The 20763-nt window shown below is 33.3% G+C and overlaps 1 protein-coding gene across 1 annotated transcript in view; it reads left to right on the top strand.

Moving 5' to 3' along the window:
* The first annotated feature begins 18 nt into the window (after positions 1-18).
* Positions 19-20763, top strand: part of LOC129224054 (angiogenic factor with G patch and FHA domains 1-like) — a 101594-nt gene continuing 80849 nt past the window's right edge. The window contains exons 1-6 of the mRNA XM_054858454.1: positions 19-435; positions 5980-6029; positions 11383-11481; positions 14466-14675; positions 19484-19547; positions 19875-19921. Of these exons, the coding sequence (XP_054714429.1) occupies positions 123-435; positions 5980-6029; positions 11383-11481; positions 14466-14675; positions 19484-19547; positions 19875-19921 (783 nt within the window). The 5' untranslated portion in view covers positions 19-122. The remainder of the gene's footprint in view (positions 436-5979; positions 6030-11382; positions 11482-14465; positions 14676-19483; positions 19548-19874; positions 19922-20763) is intronic.

Genomic DNA, 20763 nt, shown 5'->3' with positions numbered 1-20763 from the left:
ATTTCCAAACGTGAGGGACTGACTGGTGTGTTTGTGGTTAACTTTTTAACAACTTAGAAGTTCGAAGCAGTGTTAATGCATGTTTTCACATTTTTATACAATTCTTTGTGAATTTCAGTTGAATGGAAAGTAGCTCTTGTGAGAATTGCAAACTTCTCTTACTTGAGTTGGAAAATGAACGCAAAATTATTCTGAAATTGCAGGCGAATGTTAAAGCATTGACAGAATTATTGTCAGTAGAAAAAAATGAAAAGTTGTACCAGGAACATGCGATTCCTGTTGCTGAAACGACGAAAGAAAAAAGCAAAAATTCTGAGAGTGAAAATTCCAGTTTAAATGAAAACTTTGACAGTTCTTGTGATAAACCGGAAAACTCAGAAGTAGTATTAAAATCAGCTCAAACGCAGACAGTTTGCGACAATTTTTGTGGTGAAGGTAGATTAATGAATTCATTTTAACTAAACCAATATTGTGTGAATTTTTTTTTAAAGCAAAGCATGTTTTGAAACTTTTTACTGTATACTCTGCTACAAGCAAAATACACGAAGAGGTGATGGAACTAAAGCTGAGGATATTTCGATAATTGGGAATCTGGCGATCTTTCTTCATTGGGGTCAATTTTTGGCTTCAGCCCTGCGCGCGAGAGGTATTTTTCGTTGCAAATCTGAACAAAGAGAATGGAAACATCTATTCACGTAGGGTACTATAAATCAGCAGGGTTACCAAAATAAAATTATTTATGCTAAAAATGATACGACCGCGCCAGATTCCCAATTATCGAAATATCCCCCTAAAACTCATCAGCACATTCGTATATTAACCTTTAAAGAATTTCAATTGCATTCCAATTAATTTTCCACATGTTTTTGAGGCTTATTTCCAATCCGATTTTCAATACGTGAAATACATATTTTTAAGAGAGCAAAATATCTTTGCCAACAGATAATTTATGCCTACTAACGTGGGCATATATTGTTAACCAAAAATTTGTAACCAGGCCAGGATCTTCAATTTTTCCTAGCCTGGGACAAAAACTTGACACTGCCATCTTTAACCATATGCTTCAAATTTTTATATAAATATAAATGTGGTGACCAGCAATAGGGCTCAGGGCCCAGCTAGGCTGGCCCTACTTGGTTTATTAGTCCCCCAATGATCATTCAGCCCTCTTAAAGTGAACTTCCGCCTCATTCTGCGATCTCTTCCGATAAGCTGCTCCAAGTGCCCACCACCCTACTAAAGTAATAATTTTCCCCTATTTCCAGATTAGTCTCAGATTTGAATATCTAAAAACAATGACAACTCATCCTGCTTTCTGGCCAAAAATTTAACCCATTAACATGTTTCATTTTGTTAAAAATTTAAACAACTCTCCTTTGTTCCAGGCTTTACATATTAAAATTTGGCTCTCCTCTGATATGCCCCCCTCTTGGCGAGATTTTAATTTTTCGCTCGATACGAAAATCGCCAATAAGGCGATAACTTGGCAACCCTGGTTTTGCAACTTGAACGCTGGAAAGTAGTTTCTCGAAGTCTGTCTTTTTGCACGTGTGTGTGTGGTAGGAGGTAGGTGCTCATATGTTCCGCTCTTAGGGAGATTTTAAGTTGAATACTCTAAAATAAAGTTTCAATTCAAACTTTATTTTAGAGTATTCTTTTTCTTGTTTTTTAATGTTAATTTAGTTGAATTTTCTATTTTAATTATGAGTTCGGTTTGTGATGTTGTCCAAATGTATCAATTGAAATTTTTGAATGAATCTTCTTTTTCTTTTTCGTCAGGTCGTCCAACGTTTGGACGTACCGGAGTCCTAAATAGATTTTTTATATATATATTTTATATTTAAATATTTTTGTAAAGTAATGATAATAAAGAATGGGATAATTTCCCTAAGAGCGGAACATATGTGCACTGCCTCACGTGAGGAAGTAAAAGAAAAGTAAAAAAGGTAAGTGAACATATTTTGAATTATTGTGTTTTTAGTGTGTTTCTGGTAGTTTGTATTTTGGTCTGGTTGGCATTTTTGTAGCACAAAAATGGTGTTAATTTCACATAAAATCTGTGACTTTATTGTATACTGAACGGGGGAGATCTGTGACTTATATCCGACTGTGATGTATATTAAAAGTCGGAGGGATAACGGACCGAGCGGCAGCGAGGTCCTGGCGAGCCCGAGGTCTCATAGTACTTTCGTAATGAGACCGAGGCAGGGGTCTCATTACGAAAGTACTATGAGACCGAGGGCTCGTATCCCGGAGAAACAACGGAAAAAAATTAATGCATTAATTTCATTAAATAATTAATGACATAATTTGAATTTTTCCTGTTGGCGCTAAAAAAGCATCGCTAAGAACGATGTATGACATATGACGTCATACATAGTTTTCTTGGCGACGCTTTTTTGGCGCCAACAGGAAAAAGTCGCCAAGAGGGGGGTATATCAGATTTGTTCCTAAAATTTTTAAGTTTATCATCTTAATCTAAGTTTCCTTACTTGCTTAGTAGCCTAGGCCCATGTCCAGGCTTTTGTAAAGGAATGGATTTTAATGGTTTATTGACAACATACATTTCGAGTTCGTGTAATTGGTCACACAGGAGCCGTTTATGGACTCGCGTCCAATATGACAGGTAGCATAATACAGTCACATAGTATAGGACAAAATTAACAGCATAAGAGAAGGAAGTTACAACCAGGGCAATGAGCAGGAATCAAACCCACCACCTCGGGATTACTAGAATGACGTGCCAACCAACTTCGCTACCAAAGCCCCGGGTTTTGATGTTCCTTCATCCGTGCTCACACTATCAGGAAAACATACAGTGATTCAAATTATTCAATTCTGTTTGATGTCACAAAAGGTTGCAAAGCATAGGGGTCAAAAACTCTCTAGAAGCATTAACTTTAAAACATATTTACCAATCCTAAAGAATTATATGAAATATCATACTAAGGTTGGTAAGTTATACACAAATGGATTTTTATGATCCCCTCCCATCTCCCAGATGGCAAATTTTGCATGCATTTGTGACTGCAATACAATAGAGTGCAAAATACACACAGAATGGGACCAGAGGTTGTGAGGATTTTAGGATTTGGCGGCTATCAAGACCATAAAATCAAGTATTAAAACAGAAAAATAATGCAAACTAAATGAACAAAACACATAGTAGCATTTTTTCGTTTTTGTTTTACAACTATGCATGGCAAAAATACTGAATATTAAAACTGTAGGCAATGAAAACAATACAATAAAAACAGAAAAACTATTTCTAAAGTTTTCAGTAGATCTAATGAATTTATAATCTGTTTTAAAACTTTAGCCTGAAAACTAATTTAGGTTTTTTCTCCTTAATTTTAGAAATCATCATTAATTTTTCTTCTGAACTACACATCTTTTAGTTTCTTCAATAATTCTAGATTGTTCAATCTATTTGCACGGTTGTGTAATTTTTACGTATATATTTCCACGTTATTTACGGAATTTAAAACTTTGGCTTGATCTATCCCAATATATAAGGAGCCATTATGTAACGTGTAACATAATATGAAGTATCAACTTTCAAAAAAAAAAAAAAAAAATAATTGTCACACTCGCAATATATATAAAAATCTGCAACGCAATTCCCTTTTTATGAAATGCCAATTTTATTATAAACTCCTCATAAGAAGTAATGTTAAAGCAATTCATGTTTTGTATTGCCAGACACTTCAGCGGTTCTTCCACTAGTGGGTCTCTAAAACATGATTTCTGTCGGTTAAAAGAGGACAATTCTAAATTGCAGCAAAACTTCATTGTAAATGGTTTTAAAACAATAATGAGAATTACATTAACTTTAACATTAAAGCTAATTTAAGTCAAATGTGCATTTTCATCATTAGACTTTTTATTGTCCCCCCCCCAGAAGGGGAGGGTTTAACCCCTAAAACTCTCCCTTTGGACACAGCCTTGTAGTAGCCCTTCTTTGAACCTTTTCCAATAAAGAAATACCTTCCTTAGGATAAGGAGACCAAAGTTTAATAGAATATTCCAAATGAGATCTTACCAAACTTTTATATAAAGGCAGAAGAACCTTATAAGATTTGTCTGAAATTGATTGATAAATCCAAGCATACTGTTAGCATTGTTACTTGCAATGCTGCACAGTTGACTAACTTGAAATTCTTATTTATTGAGAGTGCAAGATTTTTAGTGCTTTTTACTTTCTTCTATATCTAATATATAGAAGAAAGTATTGGATTCGTGCAAATTTTCGAATTTCGAATTTTGACGGATTCGAACGTTTTGAGGTGTGCTGAGTCCATTTCGACCATTTTTGGAAAATGTCTGTCTGTCTGTATGTGTGTGTGTATGTGTGTCATGTCTGTGTGTGACCAGTTTTTTGTGGCCGCTCTACAACAAAAACTACCGCATGAAATCGAACGAAATTTGGTACACATATGTGCCCCTATGTGAACTCGTGCCCATTAGTTTTTGGCGCGAATTCCTCCAAGGGGGGTGGAGCAATGGGACGTTTTTCGAGTTACGCGTGCTTGCTATTACTCAGGAAGTAACTGGCGGAATCAAACAAAATTTGGTCCATATGTTGGTATTAACAGGAACAGGTGCTGATTCAATTTTGGTGTCAATAACGCAAACGGGGGTTGAGCTATGGAACGTTTTTTGTCGTCAATTGTGACTGCTGTATCTCAAGAAATAATGAACGGAATGAAAGAAAAATTTATCGGCAAGTAGCCCTTAGTGGGTATAAGAACTGATTTTATTTTTGTGTCAACAGCTAAAAAGGGGGTAGCGCAATCACCCGTTCTTTTTTTCCATTTTGAGTGTCCTATCTCAAGAAGTAATGCTACGTTCTGGTTGAAATTTGGAATATATGTGAATCCATGTGTAAACAGGCTTTGGTTCAATTTTGACGCCGATCGCTCCAAGAGGTGTTGATTTTTTTTTTTTTTTGCGAATAAAAATATTTTTATTAATGCAACAATAAGAAAGATAAATCGTAATAGATTGTCGTCTGCGTATTTCTCGTGATTTTAATTGTATGGAAATGATAGGAAATATTATCTCAATGATTTAAAATTTTTAACTGTTGCCATCTTATGTTTGTTAACAAATAAAATATTTGTAATTAATTCAAGCAAGGCTTTTAAAAAAACTTTCAATTTTCGCTCTTTGCTTTGCTTTTGCAATAATTCAGACATTGGGATAGTCGTCAAGTTTTTGCATGTGTAATTTTGTTTTTGTTGGGAATATTGCTTCCTCGTCAAGCATGGGGAGGGATCAGAAAAAAAAAAAGAAAAATATAGAAGAAAGTTTCGTGATGGCCACAACATACTAGTTTTAAAAATTTCTTGGGCAGTGTAGGCCTTTTAAGGACATGCCCCCCCCCTGCTGGGTCTGGTGGTACGCAGATTCGGGTCTGTCTTTGGTGGCACAGGGTCGCCTATCCCAGGAGCAGAGCCTGAGAACAAGAAAAGGTTAAGTACTTACACATAAAGTTTGCACCTGATGAAAGCATGAAATTATTTAGCGTTCAATGTGCACTCTTGTTAATTAGCCTATTGTGCTACCAGAATTGTAGAAATTATCTCAACTCCTCATGGCAATTCTCAAGGTTACTCCTTCCAAAAAAAAAAAAAAAAATGCCAATGAGATATACCCCAAACGTTCATGGAAAATTTCTTTATACATTTTGGAAGTATCATTCAGATTCACTCTGAGTATTGTTTTAATTTATTCCATTTCATGGCATGTAATTTTTCTGGTAGAAGAAAAAGTAATTAAAATTTTCAAATCAATTTGCTGAAATCCGCAAAATTTGAAAAGCCATAATACCTTTGGTTCCAAGCTGTTGGGATTTGAGATTTGATTGATATTTCATTATTTATTCAAAAGAATCAAAATAGCAATTGATAACAAATATTTTGAAATGTTTGAATTTTTTGTTGCAATCACATAATTTTTTTTTTTCATGTGTTTTAGAATACAGAGATGATGCCAGAAAATCTTCAGGGATACGTGAAAACAAAATGGTAATTTCTTAAATATATTGTTTCAAAGTTTCAAAACAGCAACTGGTTTATGTGGGTTTTAATGAAAAAAATTGAATACTATTCATCTGCAAACTGTGCAAATCTAGTTCAAAACCTGTAAAATAATTTTATTTTTGTGTTTGCTAAATTTTTGTTTGAAACTGGTATAAACATATTCACAAATTTTGCAAATACAGTAGTATCTTCTTTAACACTACCAGGACGGAGGGGCCTGTGTGGCCCCTTGCGTAGTTTGTTGTTCTATCTAACATAGCTTAATGGAACTTTCTGACTTTTCATTAAATGTCTCTATTTGAATGATTGTTTAATAATTTAAGGATTTGCCTCATAGTATTGTAAATATTGATTCTTATACAGAAACTCCCAATTATCTGCGGAATTGGATAGCACAAGTGTTGCGTTTAATAAAAATCACGGATTAACCCCGAAAAAGGCTAAAATGAGGTACAAATAAGGTAAAAACTGTCTTTACCCAAAAGATGCATATATATTGCATAGTATTGATGCATAATACTTTCTTTAAACAGTGAAAATATATACAGTACAGTAAAAATGCTTGTATTTTTGCACAACAGAACTTTGCATCAATAAAGAATAAGTATGTACTATGAAGAAAGCCATAAATAAATAAATAAAAATAAATAAATAAAACATAACTGAGGTTAAATTTACAATTTTTTGCTTTTTACTGCAAAAATACATGTTCCTGATTGTTGATTGACTCGCCGATAATCCGCCCCATGGATAATCTGCTTGCAGATAATTGAGAGTATAATGTACCTAGAAAGACAGGAGGGGCCACAGTGGCCCCTAAGCTATTTGAGAATAAAAAAGATATTCTTTTCCTTTCACCTAGTTGTTGTAGCATGAAACAAATGCTATTCATTCTTGTTTAACCTGTAACTTTCTCTTTATGCAACCAACTGGATATCCAAATGCTATAAACATACCAATTGCTTACCAGCCAAACCACAACCATTGCTCTTGGAAAGATAAACTAGTTTTACCTTTTGACAAGTAAAGACAGAAAATCTGAAAATTAAAACATACTAAGTTTTTATTTAGTCATATAAGAAGGTGCATCAGGCATGTGGACTACTCACGCAGGAAATTTTTTAAAAAGGATTCATCCAAAAAATGGGTAGGGGCCACACTGGCCCCTTAAGTCTTTTTAGGTATGCAGAGATTTTCAGTCTTTCTAGTGTTAAGGAACACCTCTGAACAAGAGCCACCTTTATTTAAAGATCACTTTTTCTGGTCCCTATCTCTTTGAATAGGAATTCATGTATTTGCCTCTCATTAAGGGACACTATTTAAAGGACGGTCTACAAAAATTATGAATAAATGCATTAGAAATATCGAATTTGTTGAAATTCGAGTTTCACTTTTGGCCAAAAATTAACGGTTAAAAGATTCTCTTGACATTAGCATGCAAGTAAACAAATATGTATTCTAAAATTTTTGCTCAGACCTTAATTCATGCTTTTCCCTCTCATCAATTTCTTCATAAGAGCTGAGCCCCGACAGATGTTGCCCATGACAAGCTTTGTATAGAAAACTTGAAATGTGTTCACAGTTTTTTGCATGATTATTTACATGACATCAAACAAATCTATGTCACATAAAATTTTGAACTTGTAATTAATGAAAATCAATCACAACTTTAATACTACAGTGGAATCCGCTTAATTGGACCACTGGTTAATTGGACTAGCCGAATCTGAAAGAACCAAAACAAATCCCACTACACAAGCCTAATATTAATCGCTTATTGAGAAAAAAATTCATTTAATTGGACCAAGAAACAGGAGAACAAATTGGAAAAAAATTAAAAATCAAAGTTTCAAGTACTTAAAGTTTCACAAACTTAATAATATGTCCAATAAAAATTAATAATGGTTCCTTGTAACGTTCAACTAAGCCCAGAAGTATTTATACAAAAAAATGATTGAGGAAACTCCCATTATGCCAGCACTGTTCCAGCAAAGATCAAAATTTCAGTGAAATTTTAAACTTCTTTAGTTCAGTAAGCACATTCAATAATACTGTCTGTTCTCGAACTCCCCAACTAGCAGCTGCGAACAACTCCAATTGAAAAAGGGGTGATGGTTTGAGGAAGCGCACTTCCCGATGCATTCAATTTTTGCTTGCTCGTTACTTCCTTCTTGCTATCACCCCTGTTTTGATAAAATCAGAAGAGACCTGACCCTTGCGCAAATTCGAGTAATGTTTTGCGTTAAAAGATCGCACAGTATATAAATTTTTCAAAAAAAATAGTTTTAAAATACATAATTTACATTTTATTGGAATTTTTAATGCCCGATTAGCAAGGGCGCCATATGCAAAATTGTTGGGGGGGGGGGGGGTTGCTCAGATACTTTCCCCATGGTTTAGCTGAATATTTTCCCCATGAATACCGATTTTAGGACAGATTAGAGTCATTAAAATTTGAAATTTTGAATAACTTATTCATTAATAACTGGAGAAGAAATGGTTTTACATTTTTAAAATGAAAAAAATACTAAAAGCAAGGAAGTTCTAATTTCTAAGGGGGGACTTGAGCCCCCACTTGCCCCCTATATATGCCCCCTTGCCGATTAGTGCCTTTTAACTCTTATTTTATGGCTCTCACATTTTTTGTTTCTTTTGGTTATTGAATCAAATCGCTACTGACTAAAAGGAATAACTAAAACCGTATCGGTCTGAAAAAAGAACCAGTGTAAAAAGATGGTTTGCTGTATTTTAATTTAATTTTTGATGGAAAAATTATGTAAACAGAAATTTTTCTTCTTTGTATGCTTACCATACATATTGGGCTCACAATAATAATAAGAAGGGGATTTGAATGCTTTCTGCATAGCATGTTCCGTCATGCTGCACAGATCTTGTTCACTTAATCGGACCAGCTGGTTATAAGGACCAAAATGGTCCCGCCCCAATGTGGTCCCATTAACCGGAATTGACTGTACAAAATTTGATACAAATTTTTTTAAGGTTATATTTAGTATATATGAAGCATTTTTAATACTTAAACTTAAATGCTATTAGTTTACGTTAGGAAATTAAACTGTATTTAGTACACAGCATGCATCAATTCACCTACCTCCCAAGAAGGGACCCCTCTATTTAAGGAGCAAGTTGTCCGGTTCCTTTAGTGTCATTTATTGAGAGGTTCTACTCTATGGCGTTCCCATAGGGCACATGCTCCATAAATGCCGTATACTCTCAAACATTTTTTAGTTATATAGAGTATACCCTAAACTTCAAAAATGTTCATATTATGACATATTATATATATGATCGCATACACATATTGTGCATAATTGGTTTACTGGGAGTAAACCTTTAGAAAAATTGATGGGAACCATCACTGATTCTTCTGTAATTTATTTTTACATGCTTTTATTCCATTAATTTTCATGAATCTTACTCTGAAGTTGTTTTCCCTTCCTAGCCAGCATAGAATATTTAAGTTCTATGAGCAATGAGCATGTTAAGAAATTGCAGAGTTGTTGCCGAGCTGGCTTCATTTTTGGCGCCACAGGGCACCAAGTTTGGGGCCATTTTGAATTCTATTAGGCACCATTCTGGATCTCAATCTCTCGTGGAGGGAGAAGGGGGTGGTTTCTGCATAGCAGTTGAGGTTCGGGGGGGGGGGGCACCATTATATTGGGAAGATGAGAACCCTGCATCTAATTTTTGGATATTGTGGAAGTAGTGACGACTCATTTGTAAATAATGTAAATAATTTTTTTTAGTTTATTTTATGTGTTTAATGATAAAGGGGGTAAATAGCTTTAAGAGTATCATTGATCTTCCCTGAGGACTGATAAATTGACTAGGCCCATAGGATCTGACCAGAGGAAATTTGCTTCCGTTAACACAACCTTCACAAAATTATGATCAATTAAAACGGACCTTTCATGAATTATTTATTGGAAAAGCAAATCTGAAATCAGAACAAGGCATATTTCTGTGTATGAGACAATATTTTTTGGAACCTTTTTCGGAATCACATTAGGGGGATCAGTTTATACACAGATCTGCTAATTTTGCAAAAAAATTTTCACACTCTTCTTTGGTACTTGCACAAGCGATAAATCATTAATACTGCCAAATGTAGCGCTTGTTGTGTATCTGTTAGTTTGCTTCTTTGAAGAAGTTAACAACTTAAGTCGGTTGTTCTTGTTTTATAATTTTGCTTGTTTGTTTTATTACAGCCAAATCAAAATATCTAACAGCAATGTTGTTACAGATTTCTCTAAAAATGCAATCTCCTGCAGATTCAAATTTTTGTCACTTTGTTTCGTAATATTCATCACGTAAACATGTTAAAATGCCATTCTAGGATTATTTTATGGCAGTAAGTTCTTTTATTTGCTGTCTTTAAACTTTTGATGCTGTCTTTAAACTTGAAACATTTTGTAAAACTGCAATCTCTTTGCACTCGATATGAGAATTGAATTCTCATTTTTGAGGCTTATAATGCTTTGTTAGCTGGCAAATAAATTCAATTTCTTTTAATTTTTATTAAAATCATAGTTTAGAATTTTTAAGCAAAATTTCATGTTCTTTATGTGGGTTAACAAGTTAAACGCCGAGTCCTTAATTTAATTTTATGTTTGCTTTAACTTTGTCGATAGATATTAACAATATGTGTATCATAAACCTTTAAAATGCAATTCGAAAGTAATTTTTCTGAAATAGATTTTTTTATATGCCGATTTTATACATTTCATGCCTTTAGTTGGAAAATTGTGATGTCTTTTCATCCACTATGGGAATCGAATTTTTCATTTTTGATGCTTGGTGTCTGTCTCCGGAAGAGTGATGCCCCCCCCCCCCGCCCCTTTGTAAAGACTCTCATAAATGACCCCAAATACTATGAAGAATGATATTCTGCATAGATATTATCTCAAGAATGATACTCTCTTCAAAAAAGAGAAAAATATCCCAAATACACACCCACCTAAAAACTCTAATGGCGGAGGATGCGCCATGACTCCCCACACCCCTTTCCCAATACATTACTCTATGTATAAATTTTCAAATTATCTGATTTTTTACAAAATTATCTGATTTTTCAAACACACACACACAAAAAAAAAGATTTTGATAAATCCTGGTTCAGCCTAGCTGGACTCAGAGCCTGTTGCTGATCGTCACTTTTGTATTTGTGTTTTAGTACATTAATGGTATTACTGTATGCCAATAATGTAATGACTGAGACAAAAACTTACCTAAAATATTATTCTATATTTAAATGACTGTAAAAATTTTGTGCATGATACTATTCTAAAATTGAAGTTTAAAAAAATAAGTTTATTTTCAGGCTGATTTCAATGAATATGAAGTTCCTCAGAGTGATTATGTGTATAATGAAGAATATAAAATGTATTATAGTTATTCCACTGGCTATTACTTTGACCAGGTACCTTGCAAAATTTTTATCATTACACAATTGTCTTTCATTTAAATGATTATAATCTTTAAAAAAGCAAAATACAAATCTGTATGAAAAATTTGTTTAATTCAATTTGTTTAGTGTTGTAGTTTTTTTTTCACAAGTAGTTTGAAATTATTTCAAAAATTCTGTCAATTTATTGCCATTATCTTAGTGGCTTTTGTTGCGGAGGAAAAAGTGGTCGCCAAGTATGGATACAAGGGAGGGGCGATCGCCCCTCCCTTGTGGGACACTGCACCGACAATTTTTCCAATTTGAAGTCCAGAAACTCAAATGTAGGCCATCTTGACGTTAGGGAAAGGATATTGTTTAGAATCTCACTCCTGGAAACTTTTCCGAATTGAAGTTTCAAAAAGACAATTTTAGATGATCTTTGACGATGTTAGAAGGAAGTCTGGAAACCTTCCCCAGACTTTTGCAAAATTTAATAATGTGATTTTTGATATCTCAGGCAGTAGAGTTATGGGAAATAATGGTTTCAGTGACTTTGCCCCGGAAATTTATCAAAGTTAAAGTTCCAAAAATATCAATTTTTGAGGAACTTCGATGATGTGAGAGGAATGGATTTCAAAAAACTGCCCCGGAAGTATTACAAAATAAAAGTTCTGAAACGAAATTTCCGACTACCTCTTTCAACGGAAATAGTTCGGAGACCTCCTAGGAAAAATCTCTGCATTTTAGTTGTTTTAGATAAAATTCTTTGGCAATCACCCCCATCCCAAGCATAAGCAAACCAAATAGGTAAGTTGAAAAATCAATCACCCCTCCTAGAAACATTTCTGGATCCGCCATTGGTTGTGGCCCATGTATACAAGTATAAGTTAATGAAATAAGTGATGCTTGTGTTAAAAGTTAAAAAAGTGGGGAAATGATAATCTAAAAATTAAAAAGTATGAGGATCCCATCCTCTGCATCCTCTCTCATTTTATTTTTACAGCTAGCAATTATATTGGGATTGGTTGTGTACAGAGAAATTTTCCATGTTAAGAGATAATGCATGCATACATGTATAAAACATTTTACAATGAAGCAGCGTTTATGCGTTGTTTAAGGGGTTGAAGTGAAATAGCGTATTAATGAAAACGATGTGTAATCAACACTTTACTTTTTTTTTTTCAAGTTTAATCCCAGTAATGCAATTTTATTTAAATATAACAATTTTAAAGTTATTAAAGAATTTTTTTATGCAACTACAGAATAATGTTCTGTAAAAGTTCTACACTACAAACAATCATTGGGTTTTTTAACAAAATAGTTGCAGAAATGAAATAAATCATACTTTTATGGTGTATCCTGAATACTTATTTTATGCAGTGTGGGACCAGTGTTTCGCTGCATTTGGGCACGAAATTGCACTTTGTGCATGCAGACCTTTCAGCTAAATAAAAATATATTTTATCGTTGTGCTGATTGCCTTTGAGCATTATTTACCTTATTATGAATTGAATTGGGTTCATAAAAGGGTTTTTCACTTGTGTTTTTAACAAAATAAACTTTGAGTTCAATATTACAGTTTATTGCATCCTTTAAAGAAGGTGGTGGTAGCACTTTCGATTTTTGCATTCAAACACTTAGAGCAACTGATATGACTATTTATTTCAATGTTTTGAATCCCTCTTAATGAATTTTAATTTTTCACCTAGTTTCGGTGGCCGGTGTATTTTTCTCCGCTTAGCTCTGGTTTGACGCATGATATTTTTATTAAAAAAATTACGAAAGAGAAATATGTCAGAGACCTCAGAAAATCATGTTTTTTTTTATCTAATCATTTTTCATAAAGGGTCTGAAGGTTCCTAAACCATGGGTTTCAACCCTTTGAGTATTTTATTTTACATTTAAAAAAATGTTAAAAATTTTACTTAGATCTTTACTTAGATAGTCTTAATAATACAGAATTTTTGGTGCTCCCAAATAGTGTTTTAAGATCGCATCTTCTTTTAAAGTTTAAAAAGTCGAAAAAATATTTTTTGTCACTTTTATTACAATTGTTACAAAGTATAATTCATAACAAATGTGAATTGTCATTCATAAGTAAAGCAAACATGCATTGCCATTCATAAATAACAATGACAAACGGACAAAAGCATTTTAGTTTTTTAACGCTGCCAATGTTTTTCTGTTTTCATTGCATTACTGAAATGAAATTCATGGCCCCATTGCTGAAAAACTTGTGTAGCACCTCCACACTCCCCTTGGCGACGGCTCTGCCCTTTCCACCCACAGGCTTGAGCCCATGCGTGCTGTTTGTAGACAGGGCAACTGATCGGCCCGCCGAGCAAATGCCTGGACACCTGCTGGCTGTATGTGCCACTGGAGGGGGGGGGGAGGGGATTTACTCATACTTTAACCCATTCTCTGGTTCTGGCTGCACAAAGTCGCCCACCGTATCTGTTCTGGATTTTTTGTGCCTGATAAGGGACCATTGGAATAGGATGGTTTGCAACTGTTTTGGATGATTTCTTATTGGTACAGCATTTCCTGTAACTCTGGATTTGGCTTAATATAGGTTGTCGGTCTTCCATTGACAAAATTTTTTGTTGTGTATCTCTGCTCTGTTGTAGAGAATATAGCAGAGTGGATAACATATTTAAGTGATAATTAGATAGTTTAAGTAATTGGGAAAGATAGTTTCTATATTCAAAAGAAAGCTTGTTCCTCACTGTTCTGGAAGTTTAAGCTAAGTGCCAAGCATTTTCTCTAATGTGGCTTGCAATTTATGTAGTAAAAGCATTGGTATAAATTATATAAAGTAATTTACAGACAGTTGCTTGAATTTTGAATAAATCAAAGAAACCAAACAAATGCCTTCCTTTTTTTCGACAAAAACCCTCCTTTTTTAGAAGCACTCTTCATTAACATTTTCTGCTAACATTTTCTTACACCTAAAAAACGCAGGAAATATTTTATCAAAATTTGAGTGTGTACCTTTCTACATGTTCAGATATTTTCAGGATAAAGGTATTTTCTTGGAGCCAAATACTGGAGCCTGCTACAAATATGATTATGCCAATCAACAGTACGAATCAGTGTCTATGGATGATTATATGAGTTCCTACAAGCAATTAGATGAAGCATCATGTGAAGATATGGTGGAACAAGTGAATGGTCTCAATATAAATGAAAAAACTGTGCCTACTGGTTTAAATATACAACTATCAGAGGTAAGAAGTAAAGCTTAGAAGTCTTTTCCTTCTTTGCTAAAACTTGAATGCCATGGAAATCGATCTACCTTAAAGCATACATGTGATTTCTCCTGCTTATTGGTGGGACTCAAGTTTTTAAGAAATTTTTTAGAAGAAAAATTTGCAAATTTAACAAAAAAGCCATGTTTGTAAACAAAGATGTATTTTTTGCTCCACATAATAAATATTGTTCACTGTTCAGGAAGTAACAAGTTGTATAGGAAAACCAATAGCAGATCTTTAGAGATTGCTAGTCAATTTTAGAAGAGCTCTAAAGTAACGTAAGCCTACTTTTCCACAAACAAGCCGAAGCATGCATATGTTTTTATCACATAATCTTTCTGCATCCTTCCCAACAATCAGATTTTTTTCATGGCAATGATTTTTTACTTTTGTTACTAAGTAAATAATTTAAATTTATTTTTATTTTCGTTAATATTTTAGTTAAGAAAATATGGATGCACTATACGTCCCATTAAAAGCTAGTAAATTGTTTAAACTACCAATAATAAAACTAATCTAAAGGGAAGCAGTTCCTCATAAGTAATCTGGTGTGAAAAAACTGGTATTCTTTCAAAATTTGTTTCCCTCGAGTTGAATAAAATGAAAGCATTTTCTCCTTAATTAGCAGAATTCTGCTATATTCAAACTTCATATTAGTGGAGTTCTGCAAAAAACTTTCCATGTTTTTTTCCTTTCAGCAATTATAGCTGTATGAGTTAACAGCAATAAATGTCAGAAAACAAGTATTATGACAGAATTGCATTTGATCTAAATGCATTAAAAATAAAAGTTTTAGCATGTAGCTATCTTTTACAGCACTGCTTCTCAACTTTTTTTTACTTTGTGGCACACTTAAAAAATTTCTAGATGAATGTGGCGCACTGAACTTAATTTTGCAGCGGTAATTTTGAAATGTTTTTATCATTCACTGAATAAAACATTTATGACTAACGTATTGCGTTTAAATTTACTTAGAAAGTAGAAATATTTCAAATGTATTGATGTTGATGATGAACAACAAAACTACCTATATCAGACTTTACAGAAAATTATGCTTCGTATGTTTCAAAGCATTTCTGTCAAACATGTCATTAAAGTGCACACTGCAGTTAAACGATTTATCAAATAATGTTTCAAGAAAGATGCAAGCAAGAATTTAAAACCAAGCATATAACTTCCGTTTGACACTAATGACGAGACAATTGAGCCTGCCTTGAGTTGCAAAGACGCTTGATTTTTGGCTCTCTGCTGGAAAGAGCTACATGAAGTTCTTGATCCGGAATCTTTAGAGTTGATCTCTTGCTATTTTTTTTTTTAATCAGTGGAAGGGCTGAGAAGCTGAGTTCGCAAAGATATGTAGTTGAAAATGGTAGCAACACATCAATAGCAAGGCGAGATGGTGGGATACTCATTTTTAGCCAGCAACCAAAATTCGTCCAGAGGCACTTCGCTCAACTTAAGTTTAAGAATGCAGTTGTTCTTAAGGTTCTTAAATTCTTCCTGCGCCTGCAAAGAAAGGTCTTTAACTGATGCATCCGCAGATCAAGCGAATGGATCGTGAATCCAGTCATACTGTTCTATGTTAGCATTCTTGAAATATTGCTTAAACTTGTCCTGAAGTATGACTAAATGCTCTGCCACCACATTCATCAGCTTTTCTTCCATGCCATTTCCTTCACATACCATGTTGACGGTCCATTTGAACGTGTCCAATGAGCCACGATCTACTTCTTCTCTCCACAGCTGAATTTTTGATTTGAACCCGTTTAGCTTGTCCATACATGTAACCCAAATTCTCTCCTTTTCCTTGCATTTTCCGATTCAATTTGTTAAGGTGTTCAAAAAAGTCAGCCATGAACACTAGTTTTGCCAGCCAATATTTGTTTTGCAACCAAACTGGTGTACTGCATTTCATTTCGTTTTTTAAAATCAAAAACTGTCGTACCACGTCCCTCAATTCAAAAATTCTGTGTAGTACCTTACCCTTTGAAAGCCAGTTAATCTCTGTATGAAGAAGTAGGGAGTGATGATCTGCCCCTATTTCTTCACAAAGTAGAGAGAAAGGCGAGAATTAAGCGGCCTCGATTTAATGAAATTCACGGTTTTCACGACTTCAGCCAAAGCTGACTTCAGCTCATCTGGTAAGTTCTTTGCCATGAGAGAGCTTCACGATGGAAGAAACAGTGTATGGTTTTAATTTCTATTTTGCTAAGTCTCAGAACCGAGCTTTGAGAAACTACGATAAAATCAGGGCCGGATTTAAGGGAGGGCAGGCGGGGCAACAGCCCCAGGGCCTCTACAACAATGGAGCCCCCACAATAAAATTTTTACAAAATATCCTAACTTTCACGGGTCAGTAAATTTTATGTTTTTTCTCCCAGACCTTTTTTTTTTTTTTTGTACTTCTGCAAGGAATGCTTGCACAAAAATATTATTATCGATATATCAGAAAGCCCTGATTGCAAGTATCCATTTACTATCAATTTTTTATTTGATCGAGCATTTCAGCGGCAATATATATATATATATATATTTTTAAATTCATTTAATTTGTAATTTCTACCTGTGAGTTAAAGAGAAATAAAGTAAGTAAAAAAAAAATTCTGAAAAATGGTTAACTTTGCAGGTCATCCTTACAACTTCTTGCTTCTTGAGCTCAAAAATTTAAAAATTATTCGACGAAATGACTTAAATGGAAATGTTTTAAATCGAAAATGTCAGATATATACATATATATCAAAATGTACGGATATATATCAAAGTATCAGATATTTTCGAAAATATGATGATCTTTTTTGAACCCTGATTAGGGGCCTCCACTCCTTCATTGCCCTGGGGCCTCCACACTTCCAAATCCTGCCCTGGATAAAATGAAATTAGTATCGGAACTGGAAAAGAGGAAAGCTAAAGCTGGAGCTGAAATTCTTGGCGGGTGGGCATGATCCCTGCCTGAGGGAGGAAGAAATACTCTCATTTGCGTAAGATTTAGAAAAAAATCTGTTTAATTAGTTGATTTCGTGGGAAGTAGAATCCATTTTCAAAAACTGAAAATAATATCACAAGACGTTTAAATGAGGCAAGGCAGCAAATCCTGCCTCTCTCCTTGTTAGGTATGTCTTATTGTACATGATCGACAGGATGAATTGAGAAGTTACAAAACGATACAAATGCTATTCGGTCGTAACTTTAAAATAAAATACATCAAGGCTCTTTCTTTTCATAAAACTACGAAAATACCACGCACACCGGGTTCTTTGTCGCAGCGCACTAGTGTGCCACGGCAAACCGGTTGCGAAGCCCTGTATTACACTATATGATTTGAAAATCAGTATTTACTTACAGCAAAACTATGAATTAGAGCTACATCAACAGTATTAAGTTTGTATGAATTTGATGAAACATGGTTGTTTTTTTGTTTTGTCCATTCTAATATGAAATATCAATTAAAAAATAAAAAAGTTTAGAGCTTAGTTTTCTTATTGAAATATTGCAGTTATTTTTTTTTACTAAAGGGGAGGGGTAGGGTGGTTCAAAAAAACTTTTTCAGCTAGAGTCCAGGACACCCCTTATTTTTTTACACTAACTAATAGTATTATACTGTAAAAGTTTTAGCTTCTTACTCAAATTTTTAGAGGCTGCTCAATCCCTTAATTTAACATTAGCTGTAGCATAGAAAATGCCACAAATTTAGCAACATTTACTTTCCCCAGATATATTTTTGTAAAAAAATATTTTCTTGCAATGTATATGCATATTACTAGTGTATATTATAACATGCAGCATTGTTTTTTTAGTTCAACGGATTTTTTTAACCCCTCTCAACATACTTTAATAAGTTTTTATATAAGTTTGGGGGCTGTGCACTCTCTTTCAGTTGAAATAGGAAGCTAAAATTCTTCCAGTATATTACTATCTTTAAGTCTAAAAATATCAAGGGGTATCCTGTTATCTAGGAGAAACCTTTTTTTTACATGTATTTTTGAACCACCCTAATGAAGAGCCATATGGAAAAGAGCAATCAAAGTCTATTTTTCTGCTGAACTTAGGTTACCATGGTAACTGGTAGGTTATTGCAGGCAGTATTTAACTGTTAACATCACTCAGGCAAGAAACATCATGATCACTTTGTTACAGTTGGGAAAAGACTGGGGTTAACAGTCAGGAATGATCGCTTTCAAACTTTAAAAACATAATTCTGGAAATTTCTATGGTGATAGACTTAGATCTTTTTTCTTTTCATATTGAAAATTCCTATTTGTGCTGATTCACTGAACTCATTATGGAACTATTTCATTAAATTTAGTTTAGCATTCAAAGGTGATTATTCGATTGTAATATATTTTTTTAAAACAAGGAAGAAGTGATGTTTGTCTCTTTCATCACCTTAAAACCCACATTAAACAAAGATTTTATGTTCACAATCCTATATTGTTACTCCTTAAGCTTCACATTCAGTTATACGAATGCAAAGATCAAAAATTATCAGAAAAATTGTAGTCATAGTTTGCAAGATGTTTTTTTTTTTTTTTTCACCTGAACGAAGATGAGTAAGAAGAAATAACCAAGTAACATAACAAATTAACATTGTGATGATTCTTTTTTTTTTTTCGCAAACTTTTTTTTCTGTTTTTCCAATAAGTATTGAAAAATGTAGAGAATTTTGCATTACATTTTATTTGTTTGGTCTTACTGTTTATTTAGTAAAAAAAAAAAAAAACATTGATAAATGTTTAGAAAATACATTTTAAATCAAGAATTCAGTTGAAACCATCATTCATTTTTAGGAAATTATTTCAAGTGATGATCATCAGTCTTTGCCCATGACAGAGGAATGCAAAGAAAATACTGGTGAGATGTATTATTTTACCTGTTTGATTTTGTACGCTTAATATTCAAATCCCCCTCCCCCCACACCGAATAAAGGCAAGTTTTTAATTTTTTTTTTGAAAAATGTCTTAAATTCTAAGCTTTTTATCAGAAGCATCCAAATGAAAAATTTAGTAGAGATACAAAATGGGGGCTTTTTTTGTAATATTTAAATGTGTTGCTTAAAAGTACTTCTCATTAATATTTTTCTTTTAAAAACTGCTGATGTTTTAAAATGCCAATAAAAATTTGAAGATCATAATGTATTAACAACTTATGTAAACATTCAGAACTTTTTTTATATGTTAGAATCTGTTGGTCCTACATCAGACTGGCAACTTCCCGAAGGAAAGAATGTAAGTGATTGCTTATTTTGTTGCAAAATCTTTTCCTGATAGTTATTACAAAAATTGATTGAAAGTAGGGATGCACCGATAAGCAAATTGGCCGATTACCAATTAATTGGTTGTTGATAATCGGCCGATTAATGATCATAATGATTATTAATGCTACTAATTCCTCCGTCACCTTTTTTTTTCTTTTATTATTATAGTTTTTTTGACTGTAGAAATAGTTAACAGCTTATTTCTGAGAGACGATTTTTCTCCTCTTTCCTAATCTTCCAAAAATAATTTCAAAATTTGAAGCAATTTCTTTCAGCCGTTTTTCTTATTAATGTTAATAAAATCACCTAATGTTAACTAAACAGGAAAATTTAAAAACATTAGGGGCAGCCTGTGGTCAGTAAGCAAATTTAGGAGCATTTTTAAATTTAAATATATTTTTAAGTTATTAGTAGCCATTTAATCCAAGTTTTTTATTCATTATAAAAAATATATAAGGTTAGCTAAAAGAACTATTCTAAAGATTCATGAAATATGATGCAACATTGTATGTGCATATTTATTGAAAGTGAAAATAATTAAATTAAAAGAATAATATTGCTTCAACCATCAGTTTGTAAAAAAAATAAAAGTAAAGTATGTACAAAATTAATTTTTATATCAAATATTATTATTATTATTATTATTTATTTATTTTTTGGATCAAAAATTAATATTTTAAATAGTAAGTTGTATGATATACAGTCGACTCCCACAACAACGAGATTCGACTTGCGTGAAATGGCTATAACGCGATTTTTTCCCCAGTAAAGAATTTAAGTTATAACACGAATTCCTCGCCCGCAACACAAAAA

Source organism: Uloborus diversus, chromosome 6 (assembly GCF_026930045.1).
Source record: "Uloborus diversus isolate 005 chromosome 6, Udiv.v.3.1, whole genome shotgun sequence".
Classification (NCBI taxonomy): domain Eukaryota; kingdom Metazoa; phylum Arthropoda; class Arachnida; order Araneae; family Uloboridae; genus Uloborus; species Uloborus diversus.
Note: the sequence above shows the minus strand (reverse complement) of the source record. Positions and strands in the feature narration are given on the sequence as shown.